The sequence below is a fragment of the Mchenga conophoros genome, linkage group LG19 (genome assembly GCF_057382185.1).
Source record: "Mchenga conophoros isolate Kocher_MC1m ecotype Shallow Benthic linkage group LG19, M_conophoros_male_GT1.1, whole genome shotgun sequence".
Classification (NCBI taxonomy): Eukaryota; Metazoa; Chordata; class Actinopteri; order Cichliformes; family Cichlidae; genus Mchenga; species Mchenga conophoros.
Genome location: NC_140544.1, coordinates 13,608,830 through 13,621,697, shown reverse-complemented (window position 1 = coordinate 13,621,697; position 12,868 = coordinate 13,608,830). Strand labels below are relative to the sequence as shown.

The window sequence follows — 12,868 nt, the reverse complement described above, 5'->3', positions numbered from 1 at the left end:
AGTTAGAAAGTTCTCAAGAAATATCTAAAAATATATATTTCCAGTGTTGAAAGTTGTGAAAAGAAAAACTCTAAACTGAAGTGGGAATATTCAGCTGTTGAGTTTACTGCCAGTCAGTATCGCAGGTTCAGAAGAAGAAGTTCAACATTTAGGGAAATGCATCTATTCTCTTATTTTGCAGCTGGTAATATGAGAAGATAAGTACCACTGTGGTGTATGTAAATTAGATAACAGACTGCAGCAGCAGCTGTTACCTTAGTTTGATGCAAAGACTGAAAACAGGGAATGTGTTGATAACTAAAGCTGCCTCTAAAACAAATTGGTTTGGGTTGTCTGGGGGGCTGTTATGAGTTTCTGCTGGTTTCCAGCAGCCTCACAAGATTGAGGTCACAGCTCCCAGCTAAGAAACACCCAGGCACGTAACCCCTCAGTAAAACAGCAAATTGCTGTTTTTTTCTCCTCTTTGGTTTTTGCACAGATTAAACAAACTGATAAAATGTGTTAGTTTGGGTTCTTTAGGACTGCCTATATTCTCCTTCACTAAGCTAACCAGCTGCTGTTCATTGTGGTGTCGCAGGTAAGCTCTACGATATCTTCTCATCGTGCTGTCGACAGGATAGTGTTTGTGGATTTCTAAAATGTTGAACTATTCCTTTAATAATGCATCAGTCCGTTTGAACAAATCCTACCTGGCTTGCATTTAAAAAAAAAAAGCTTCAGAAGGCAAAGTCTGACCCAGGCTGTTCCACCTTTCCATTCACCTGTCCCTGCTGTTATTTACAGACTCCAGAGTTCAGCCCTCGGCTGACCTTAAGGAAGCGTCTGGTAAACCACATCCTGGGCCTCAGCCCCAGGCCTCAGAGCATATCTGTCCCCATCGACTACTTAAACTGTGCATCTCCTTGCCTACCAGGCAGTGGCAGAACCCAAAGACCCCTCTCCTGGGCTTGTGTATGTAGCCGCCCGCAGTGTTAAACTTTTCTCCAGGCTGGTTGAATCACTTACAAGGTCACATTTCAGGCACTTGCACTTAAGTGATGAAGGCTGTGGATTCCAAAATTCTGAGCTGTGTTATTTGCTTCCACTGCCCTCCTCATTAAGCTTCAATGATGGGTGAAAAGAAGTAGATTAGTGGCCCATAATTCCCTTTGGCAATAAAGCTTTGTTTCCTTCTTTCACTAGGAGTTGTGGTGGTGGTGTCTCTTATTTGTGACATGGCTCCTGGTGTGTGGATAATTCTACAGATAAACTTCTAATGATTGAATCACAAAAATGCACCTTTTAATCAGAAACTGGGACATCGGGACGATGGATTCTTATTGCACAATCTGTTGATCAGAAAGTTTGTCACAGTTGTCAGTCAGTTTAACCACATCTGTGTGTTTCCATGTGTGTTTGGTTTCCTGCTTTGGTGCAACAGGAGGCGGTTGACCCCAGAAGGCCCATGGTGTCAGGAAACCAGATAATTGATGCTCGTGGGAGGAAGTTCACAAAAAGGGTCATTGACATCCGAGAACTGAATGAGCAAGCCAAAGTCATCGATGACCTCAAGTAAGACTCCAGCTTTTTGTAACTGTTCTGTTTAAAGAGTTGCAACAACTAAGTGACTAGCCGTGTCCTCTTCTTACGAACGCAGGAAACTGGGGGCCAGCGAAGGAACCATCAATCAGGAGATCCAGCGCTATCAACAGCTGGAGTCTGTGGCCGTCAAAGACATCAGGAGAGATGTCAGAAAGAAGCTGCGTCGCTCCAGCATGAGGGTGAATCCCCCGTCTCTTTACCTTCCCCGAGTAGAAGTGCATTCGCCACAGCACCTTAACTTAAAATAGCATGAAATCATGCTAGGGTGTTAGTCATGTTTATCCTTTTATGGACCCGTTTGTAGCTGTGTTTGTTCTTTCCCAGGCGGCCTCTCTAAAGGATAAGTGGGGTCTTGGCTACAAACCAAGCTACAACCGCTCCAAAAGCATCTCAGCGGCAGCAGGCCGGCCACCTCTAAAAAGGATGGACAGACAAAGGTAACAAAGAAGGGCAGCAGGAGGCACCTTCCCTGGTATCAGATTATCATAGAAATGACACCATTAAGGGAGCTTCACTGTAAACAAACAGGACCATGTGACCTCTGTCTCACTTCTCTGCTGCTGCTGCTGCTGCTGCTGCCATTATGTTTTTCAAACATTTTCCCATTATCTTGCTGACAAAGAGGGACAGAGTGACTCACAAATTAGAATGTAGTGAAGAGGAAGTGCTCATTGCATTTTGTTTATAGTAATTATGCAGATTATCTCAGGATTAATGTAGTATTGATATTCAGGCAGTTCAGACCTTTCACAGGAGAAAAATATTTACTCTGGAGGGGTCAACAAATGCTCAACAATGACTTGAAATGAATCGTACTAATAACAGGCCGGGCTTTGACAAGTGTTGGCTGATTAAATGCCATATGTTCTGAAACAAAATCAAATAAAAATGAGATCCTCACAATGTTGGCTTCAGTTCCAGAATCGGAGATGTGGATGCAGATTTCCCAGATATCCGTGTGGACGTGTCCTCTCCGGCACCACGGGTCACCTTCAACATCCAGGACACGGTAAGCCTGCCTTCTTCATGTGTCAGATATCCATTGCTGTAGCACATTAATAGATTGCATTGTACCTCTTAATTGATTTATTTATAAATTAAAGCATTTCCAAACAAATCAATATTCTGTTTTTTGTTTTTTTAGTTTTGTGCAATTTTATATGCGATCATCTGCATCTCATCCATCATTTACATGTTTGTTTGTTACCATAACTGATCTCTGTTACAGCTGATTTGTACAGTATGTTGCAGTAGAAACAGAGGGATGAACTCTTGTTTTAAAAATAACTCTTCTGTCCAATTAAAGATTAATAATCAGGCTTTGGAGTCTGCACCTGTCAGTCCAGGAGATATATTCAAGGTATATGGTCCAAGAATAAAATTTAAAAAATGAAAATACATAACCAACGCTAATCAAAAACTTCTGTTTCCTCCTCTCCTCTGTGATTACCTTGACAGTGCTGACAGGATTTTGAATATGCAAAATCAAAACAGGATGATAAGACGGGAACTTTCGGCTATATGCAGTAGACATTCATTTGCATAATAAGTTAGATTTTGATTTATTACTGGTGCATGAGGATCATCCGGATTTATAATAAAACCTACAGTGGGGCAAAAAAGTATTTAGTCAGCCACCGATTGTGCAAGTTCCCCCACTTAAAATGATGACAGAGGTCAGTAATTTGCACCAGAGGTACACTTCAACTGTGAGAGACAGAATGTGAAAAAAAAAATCCATGACTCCACATGGTAGGATTTGTAAAGAATTTATTCGTAAATTAGGGTGGAAAATAAGTATTTGGTCACCTCAAACAAGGAAAATCTCTGGCTCTCACAGACCTGTAACGTCTTCTGTAAGAAGCTTTTCTGTCCCCCACTCGTTACCTGTATGAATGGCACCTGTTTGAACTCATCATCTGTATAAAAGACACCTGTCCACAGCCTCAAACAGTCAGACTCCAAACTCCGCCATGGCCAAGACCAAAGAGCTTTCGAAGGACACCAGGAAAAGTATTGTAGACCTGCACCAGACTGGGAAGAGTGAATCTACAATAGGCAAGCAGCTTGGTGTGAAAAAATCAACTGTGGGAGCAATCATCAGAAAATGGAAGACATACAAGACCACTGATAATCTCCCTCGATCTGGGGCTCCACGCAAGATCTCATCCCGTGGGGTCAAAATGATCATGAGAACGGTGAGCAAAGATCCCAGAACCACACGGGGGGACCTGGTGAATGACCTGCAGAGAGCTGGGACCAAAGTAACAAAGGTCACCCTCAGTAACACACTACAACGGCAGGGAATCAAATCCCGCAGTGCCAGACGTGTTCCGCTGCTGAAGCCAGTGCATGTCCAGGCCCGTCTGAAGTTTGCCAGAGAGCACATGGATGATACAGCAGAGGATTGGGAGAATGTCATGTGGTCAGATGAAACCAAAGTAGAACTTTTTGGTATAAACTCAACTCGTCGTGTTTGGAGGACGAAGAATACTGAGTTGCATCCCAAGAACACCATACCTACTGTGAAGCATGGGGGTGGAAACATCATGCTATGGGGCTGTTTTTCTGCCAAGGGGACAGGACGACTGATCCGTGTTAAGGACAGAATGAATGGGGCCATGTATCGTGAGATTTTGAGCCAAAACCTCCTTCCATCAGTGAGAACTTTGAAGATGAAACGAGGCTGGGTCTTCCAACATGACAATGATCCAAAACACACCGCCCGGGCAACAAAGGAGTGGCTCCGTAAGAAGCATTTGAAAGTCCTGGAGTGGCCTAGCCAGTCTCCAGACCTCAACCCCATAGAAAATCTGTGGCGGGAGTTGAAAGTCCGTGTTGCTCGGCGACAGCCCCAAAACATCACTGCTCTCGAGAAGATCTGCATGGAGGAATGGGCCAAAATACCAGCTACTGTGTGTGCAAACCTGGTAAAGACCTATAGTAAACGTTTGACCTCTGTTATTGCCAACAAAGGTTATGTTACAAAGTATTGAGTTGTATTTTTGTTATTGACCAAATACTTATTTTCCACCCTGATTTACGAATAAATTCTTTACAAACCCTACCATGTGGATTCATGGATTTTTTTTTTTCACATTCTGTCTCTCACAGTTGAAGTGTACCTCTGGTGCAAATTACTGACCTCTGTCATCATTTTAGGTGGGGGAACTTGCACAATCGGTGGCTGACTAAATACTTTTTTGCCCCACTGTACTATTCCCTTAGCTGCTGAGTGTGAGAGTCAGCAATTCATCCCTGCTTTTATTTAGAATGACCTCAACCCAAGAAAGTTCTCAGAAAATCAATTGTTTGCAGAATAAAAACACTTTACAGTTGAATTGCTGCTTAATGAATTATAGTTTCACACCCCACACACACTCATCCTGTCTTGAAACTGCATAAAATAATCCAGCAGCTTTTTTCTTTTTTTTAACCTTAGTATATTGAGTGATTTCTAACAACTATGCATGGGTGGCCACTGAGTCACAGTCTGTCGGCTTTTGTTTGTCACAACAGCAGGTCCTTAATCGCCCCCAACAATACCAAAAACTTCACGAGGATAAAATAAATAATACGTTTAATATAAAGTCACCAGTTTACCTTTTAAAATGCCACAATCACAAATAATAACTCAGACATTCTGGGGAAAAGAATCCATTCTCTTTAACCCCACATCCCTGAAGCGGCATTTGTGGCTCATACTGTGAAGACGGCAGTCATGTGTGTTGAGGAGAATAATAACTATATAAGAAAACTTGCTTATTATTTGCGGGCGTGACTGCAAACATAAACTGCAAACAACTTTCATAACTGTGGCTCCCAAACCTTTTTCAGACAATCCTCTCTCTTCAGAAGCCACAAGAAAGTTCCCTCCCCCTACCCGACTGTTTTAATTACTTATTAACAATTTTTTTTAAAAAGTCCAAGTGAAATTTTAGGGTTAAACAGGTGGTCACAGGCATGTGTGAACGTCACATAATCCATCATAAAAGATGATTTTATTTAAAAAAAATCATTTATTTTTACTTAATTTTAACAAAACCAAGAGATTGAAGTCTTATAATGAAATGGTGACCTTATTATGTAGTTGCCAAGCAACCTGTAGCCACTTAAAATATTCGTCAATAGCGTAATCAAAATTCCTTTGATGACATGAGTTATTTAATCTCCCAAAGGAGTTTTCGTTGGGTTTATTTGCTCAGCACTGTAACTGAATGGTGATGAATCTGTTGTGCAGTTGTGTTATTTTCTTGGTGAGTGTAAATCTTTCTCTTTTTTTTTTTTTCAATAAAATCATTAACGGTGAAATTGATAACAATAATCCTGATATTAATTAAAAAATTATAGTAATCTCTAACTCTTTGATGAAAGAACAAGACTTGCTCAATAAATCAATACCACATTCATATAAAACTCTATATTGTCCTATAAGGAGTATTTGTGTCGCAGATGGATTATTTCTAATTTAACTGATGCTCACCTCTGTCAGTGTGTTTGGGATCTGTTGACCCTACACAAATGGGCTTTGTCCCTGGCTGTCATAAGGATACTTCTACACTTTCTTGGGCATTTTTCTGTTGTCACCATCTTGAGACGGGGTATGTCATCTACTCATCCTCATCTTCTTCCTTTGTTTCAAGCTGTCATTCCTCTTCACAGAAAGTGCATGACCTCTGAGCTCCTCGGTGAACCGTTGCAGGCAGTAGTGTTCTGCCTCTGGACCTGCAGAAGTAAAAGATTAAATTTGATTTGAGGAGTAAACACAAATTTCAGAACTGATCAGTTAAACTAATTAATAAGGTCCAGTCTACAGAACACTACTTCCTTTTTTGGGTGGATTTCTGCTGAAGACATCAGCTCCAGCTCTCAGATTCCCTGGATCGATGTCTCCACGTAGGAACAAATTTAGACAGACATTAAACCATTTCCTGTGTGAGTTTGACCTTTTGTCCTTTTCTAAAGTTCCCTGAGGAGTCAGAGGGGGACCTGTCGACAGTCTCCATTGACGATTCATCCCATCCTCATCACCTCCATCTCCATCCCCTATCTGTTGTCGATGGTCATCACTCAGTTTTCAGTGCCCCCGCCACCCCTGCTGTCTTCTCACCCACACTTCCCTTCCAGCATGACGACATAAGGCGCGATGACCTGTCCTCTTCCTCCTCGGAAGACTCGGACAAGGACGACTTCGAGCATGACAGACAGCAGAGCTATCGAAGGCCTGTGTGAGTTTATTGCGTTTGTCAGTGCAGGCGTACTTGTTATGACAGTTAGGAAAAGAAAGCGCCATTAATTTCTTTTTTGTCTAAAAAAGAAAAGCTTTTCAATTTTCAGCATTCACTAAACGGTGCTGTCCTCCCTGATTCTCAGCCAAACGTCTCAGAGAAAGTCCTCGGGCTTTTCTGCTGTGAGTCAGTTGTTCAGTGAGCGCTGGCCAGGCACTCCTGCCAACCGCAGCTTCAGTGGCCCAACGACGGAAAGAAACATCGACTTTGAGCTGGATGTCCGTGTGGAAATCGACAGCGGGAAGTGCGTCCTTCACCCTACTACTCAACAGCCCGAGCACGAGGATGTTTCTTTGAGGAGGTGCAGTAAAAAGTTCATTTCTCAATCTGGGAAATGCAAACTCCTATTTAAAGTTGGTCTCACATTTCCTCCCAAATGTAGTATTAAGCGTAGATTAAATCAGACTCTATATTAGCAGAAGTACCTGAACAGCTGTGATGATTTATCCTCACTGGACAGAAGAAATGAGACATTCTATATTCAGATCAGTAATTTGGGTTTTATAGGAGCTGTGAGCGCAGCCTCCGAAACCTGGACCAAGAATCTCCTCCCAAGAAGAAGAAGCTCCAGCCCAACTACCCCTCTTCCAGCCATCTCCTAGCTGGAAAGAAGTGTCCCTCCACTCTGCCGACCAAATCCAATGACTTGGAGACTACAGTTTTCTACATTCCAGGAGTGGACGTGAAGGTCAGATTCTCCTACATCATCCAAACTGCCAAGGGTTTCTTTTGTGCTTTAAATAATTATTTTTTCCTTTATTTTTCCCTGCAGTTGCACTACAACTCAAAGACCCTGAAGACGGAGTCACCCAACGCCTCGCGTGGATCCTCTCTCCCTCGCACTCTCTCCAAAGAGTCAAAGCTGTATGGTATGAAAGATAGCGGCCCTCCAAATCCTCCCAATGCTGTCCAAAGCAAGACTAACTCGCTCCTACCTCCCCCGCCCCCACCTATTCCATCAGGTACTGAGCATTCCCTCATTTAATTGCATGCCCTTCTACCATCCATAATCGCCGCCGACACTAGAGTGCCACGCCTCTTTGATCCGATGATTTAAATCTACACGTGGACCGTCCAAATCAAATGCATGCGATTCCATCCCTTTTTATTTTTTTATTTTTTTAAAGGCATGGATCTAGAGGGGCACCCTTTGATCAAACGGGTTCATGCATATTGATGCGCCCCACAGAGGGAGAGACTCAAAAAGACAGTTTAAAAGAACCTCTGTTAATATGATTCCAGTTTATTTGAAGTTCAAGAAACAAACTTCTGAAAGTGCTGTTAGAGTGTGGAGATGACTTTAACTTTCATGTGTCTTTGCAGCTAAAGGTAAGAGCAGTGGAGGGGTAAAGACGGCCAAGCTGTATGCCTGGGTGGCCCTCCAGACCCTGCCAGAGGAGATGGTGATCAGCCCCTGTCTGCTGGACTTTCTGGAAAAAGCACTTGAGACAATTCCTATCACTCCAGTGGACAGGAACTACACAGGTGTGTTTTTAAAACCAGTCCTTTGGGACAGTGTTCTTGGAGGAATTGTGTGTCTTGATATTCATAGTAAACTTCTTCTGATGCCTTTCCATCAGCTGTGGCATCCCAGGAGGAAGACATGGGTCAGTTTGATACAGTGGAACAGCTCGAGGAATCGACCACCTCCCTGGTTTCCTCTTCAACGTCGGCATACTCCTCCTTCCCCGTGGATGTGGTTGTCTACGTCAGAGTCCAGGTACTGATGAGCTGTCATTCGTGCAATTTCTTCAGAGCTGCTTTGGAATTTAAGTCGACTGTTTATATAAATAATAATTAATGTGTTACATGTAAGAAAAAACTAAAAGCACAAGGAAAGTATTATGACAAATAACAATTACAAGTCATAAATTTACACTAAAATGAGAATTTTAGTGTATGAAAACATCTACTGTCTTCTGTTTCCAGCCCTCTCAGATCCGCTTCAGCTGCCTGCCAATGTCCAGGGTGGAGTGTATGCTCAAACTGCCCTCGTTAGACCTGGTCTTCTCCTCTAACCGTGGAGAACTGGAGACCCCGACAGGAGCCCATGTGACAGACGGGTCACACCAGCCCTCCTCAACTCCACCCGGGCAGCATATCCCCAAACCACCTCCCAGCAAAGGTATCTAGAGCATGACTTCCCCGTTTATTTTGGCAGAATAATGGCGCTCTAATGTGTGCAGAGATACGTGAACGAAACAGTCTTTTAAAGTCTTTCGCACACCGTGAGAATATCTATTAGCTGCCACTCCATGGCATGTCTGAGCCCTGTGTGAGTTAATGTTGCTCGCAGCCTGTTCTCCTGCATTCATTACTCTTCTCTCCAGTCTGTCTTTATGCCAGATGATGCATGTTAAGATGCATCTCAGGTCTTGGAAATCTGTGAGTCACTAAATGCACAGGTTTGATAGCTGGTAGCTCACTCCTTTCCATCCTGAAATTGTGTTAGTGCTAATGCATTAGAGGATGTTAGACTTATATATATCACAAGTGTATAGTGCTGTTAATGAGTGTGTGACTGGATGATTTCTTTTGTCTCTCCTGCCCCCTTCCAGCATCTCCGTTGTTGGGGAGCCCTCTGGGCAGAAGCCGTCACAGCAGCAGCCAGTCCGACCTCACCGGGCCCCCGAGTAACTCCTCGGGCCTCAGCTTTACAGCCTGCATGTCTGACTTCTCCCTCTACGTCTTCCACCCCTACGGCGCCGGAAAGCAGAAATCTGCAGTCACGGGGTTGCCTCCGGGCCAAGGGCCGTTAGGTATGCTAAACATTTGTGTTATTCTTATCTGTTAAAGATACAGGACTGCATTTTATCCACTAATAAATGCACCTCTTGTAGATAGGATTGATGTAAAACAATTACATGCCAGCTGATCCCATCACCCATATCTCCTCCCCCTCCCGAAGGTACCGTGGATGAGGAGTCGACTTCAGTGACAGGAAGGAAAGACTCTCTGAGCATCAACCTGGAGTTTGTGAAGGTCAGCTTATCGAGGATGAGGCGAACAGGAGGCCCCACTTTCATTGAGAGCTTTATTCCTCCTAAAGGGGGTAAAATGGACACCACCCTCATCAACATCTCAGGTACACGGTCGTCTCCAGAGAAAAACACCTGTCCATTAGACAGATAATAACAATATTGGGAAGTTGACACAATTCCTGCAAAAGTTTAGGTATATTTATCAAATATATGCTTTCTGTTATGCAGCACAAAGTTATACAAAGTAAAAAGTTGTCAGTTTATTTTTGGGTTTATAGAAGAGTTTGCAACAGCAAAGGAAGGTGTTTGTCAAAGTGCAATGTTCAGGGGGGGACTTGTTAAAAATGGATTTTAGGGCAGAATTATCAAAAGCTGATTTGACTTGTGATTATTTTCAGCATTTTTATGTTCTCATGACTGCCCACATAAATACACTGAGCCATTTTAAGATGGCTGCTGAGTCGTGAGGCCTGCTTCTTGAAGGACTTTGCTCCAGCATGGTGCTGTGTTGATTCTGCTTTGATACTGAACCACGCAGAGCTTTGAAGATCCATATCTTCATGTTGTATCTGTCGTCTGCTAACGTGGGGGGACTGTCAAATATACTGTATGTTGAACTACTGGAACTGAACACTGCTAAAGCTGAGGTTTGTGCTGTTGTCAGTCCTTTAGCTTAGTTATGGTGTATATATAGAACTGGTTTTGCTGTGTGTTTAAAAATGATTCACTCTTTGCACTCTGCTTTTCATCAGTGCTTCTTTTTTTTTTTTTTGTTAATTTTTAAGCCCCGATTTTCAGCCCATCACCTTTTCTTCTACGTCACAGTGTTGGCTTGTTAGAGGATGACGCACAAGCGAGTCAGTGTTGCTAATCCGCTGGTTAAAATTCCCACAATCCTTCTCTGTGCACAGGGAGAGTGGTAGGGAAATGAACACTGACGCGGACCATAAATCAGCTTTTAAGTACATCACTTAAATTGCTTTTAAGGTAAAACATCAATCATGCAGTTGGGGGTGACATTTGGTAAGCAGCTGCAGTTTTTTAGAAGGGTTAACTAAACCTAAATTAAATTCTGAAAATAGGCGTAAGGCAAAGAATTTTAGTTAACTGGAATAAATCCGGTTGCATGTGTCAGCACGCACAGCCTGAGGAGTCCTGGGCAGATGTGCTTAACAAGACTGGGACTCAGTGTTTTTGTTGGCCATCCTTTCTGTGAACTGTCTCAAAGTTGTCCCAGCTCAGCAGGAACTTTCACAACGTTGTGTTTTTTTGGAACTCCTGCATAGTGCTAAATATTTCATGTTCACTAAAAGTGGGAATCGAGAAGCTTGCCCCTTTCTTTCTCTCTGTAAAGCAGTCAGAAATACAGCCAGAGTATATGAAGTGGAAGTGACGTACAACAGATGCGAACCCTTTCAGAGAATCATCTTTAAGGGATATGAAACTCTGTGTTGAGTACTCAATCATATCAGCAGCACCGTGGGAATGTACTCCAGCACAGAAGCAGGCTGTTGTGACCCCAGCTCATCGGAGGGTAACTGCAGTAACACAAACAACCAGATGGAAACAGCTGAAGGCAAAAATGTTATCTTTTTATGAAAGTGATGAATACAAACAGTGAAGCCAAGCAAAGCACAAAGTAACAAAAGAAGTGGTGAAAGAGCCATGGGCAAATGGTGCTCGTCAGAACAAAGAAATAAAGGGCTCCGAACTTGAATTCCATTTAAAATTTACCAACTGATTAAAAAGAAAATTGGAAAAATAGCGAAAGAGCTTTACGCCATTAAACAGCCAGATTAAACCCAAACAGTTAGAACAAGCAACCTTAAAACCCGAGTGTCACTTTACAATAAAGTTATTCAACAAACCCTGTCCGGTCTCCAGTGCACCACCTTTGCAACATGCAGCTGCAGGTATGCACGATAAGGTGTCTGCAAACTAGTAAAGAGAAAATGAGCATCTGGAAGCACAAACTGCTGACAAGCAAGTTAATAAAAAGAGAGACAATGACGAGCTGCTCATACCAAATCAGCCTCCCTGACTGACAGATCACAGCCACTTTTCAGAGCAGGTATTGGAAGGGCTGGTGCACAGGCCTGGGCACCAGTCCAGTCATTCAGAGGCGGGCCAGAAGCAGCAGAAAGGCAGGATGTATGGTGAGTGTAGGCACCGATCCTGGAGAGCCTGCGTGTTCAAAAAGAAACACTCCAAAACGGTTAGCCACACTGTAAAAAGAGAGTGGGAACATCAAGAGCTCTAACGCAGGGTTTGAAATAGGCATCTCACAGTGAGTGCTTGAGCTGCTGAATGGGACATTTTACAAGCACATAAATGAGACTGAAGAATACGTCTTTCCAATCTGTGAGAGTAAGTGCATACTTTTCCCCCTGTAGCTTTTAGAACTGTGGCCTTATCCTGTGCAGTCTTATAAAGAAGTCTTTCACATGCTCACTAATGTGATATTCTTCCGTCAGCTGTGTGTGACATCGGCTCGGCTTCCTTCAAGTACGACATGAGAAGACTGAGCGAGATCCTGGCCTTCCCGAGAGCCTGGTATCGTCGAAGTATCGCCAGACGCCTCTTCCTGGGGGACCAAACCATCAACCTCCCACGTGAGTGCTCAGCGGTTGCACTCGGGTGTTGTGATGGCCGTGTGTTGTTTACGTTGCCGGCTTTTAAGTTGTTGTAGAATTTCAGCTTTTATGTGGCATCTGACACAGGGAACAGTGAGCTTTTCCAGGCTTCTGTCAGTGCTGATCTTTATTTGAAATGATCAACAAACTGATGTGCTTTTACTAAAGCGAGATATTGTTGGCTTCTATATAAATCTCTGCACTGCCTCTCAGATGGGTTTCTAAAAACAAAATCTTTAACTCGGTGCAGAAATGAGTGAACATTTCTCCCCAAAAATTCTGATATGAGCACCAACATCCACCTGCTAACCTCTGTGCATTTAGCCTTTTTTCATTTTTAATATCCTGTCTCACTGGCAGTCCTTTAGCAAACATTTCCTGCAGT

The 12,868-nt window shown here is 43.1% G+C and overlaps 1 protein-coding gene across 11 annotated transcripts in view; it reads left to right on the top strand.

The window, feature by feature from the left end:
- bltp1 (bridge-like lipid transfer protein family member 1) overlaps window positions 1–12,868 on the top strand; it is a 74,105-nt gene that overhangs the window by 48,182 nt on the left and 13,055 nt on the right. For 5 of the 11 annotated variants that reach the window (XM_085257844.1, XM_085257848.1, XM_085257846.1 and 2 more), the window contains 16 exons: window positions 784–951; window positions 1,421–1,551; window positions 1,637–1,760; window positions 1,906–2,018; window positions 2,497–2,590; window positions 2,888–2,941; window positions 6,547–6,809; window positions 6,955–7,170; window positions 7,377–7,557; window positions 7,642–7,831; window positions 8,193–8,354; window positions 8,450–8,589; window positions 8,799–8,994; window positions 9,428–9,628; window positions 9,778–9,954; window positions 12,325–12,462. In XM_085257844.1, the coding sequence (XP_085113970.1) occupies window positions 784–951; window positions 1,421–1,551; window positions 1,637–1,760; window positions 1,906–2,018; window positions 2,497–2,590; window positions 2,888–2,941; window positions 6,547–6,809; window positions 6,955–7,170; window positions 7,377–7,557; window positions 7,642–7,831; window positions 8,193–8,354; window positions 8,450–8,589; window positions 8,799–8,994; window positions 9,428–9,628; window positions 9,778–9,954; window positions 12,325–12,462 (2,548 nt within the window). The remainder of the gene's footprint in view (window positions 1–783; window positions 952–1,420; window positions 1,552–1,636; window positions 1,761–1,905; window positions 2,019–2,496; window positions 2,591–2,887; window positions 2,942–6,546; window positions 6,810–6,954; window positions 7,171–7,376; window positions 7,558–7,641; window positions 7,832–8,192; window positions 8,355–8,449; window positions 8,590–8,798; window positions 8,995–9,427; window positions 9,629–9,777; window positions 9,955–12,324; window positions 12,463–12,868) is intronic. The other 6 variants (XM_085257854.1, XM_085257852.1, XM_085257850.1 and 3 more) reach the window with 5 other exon arrangements.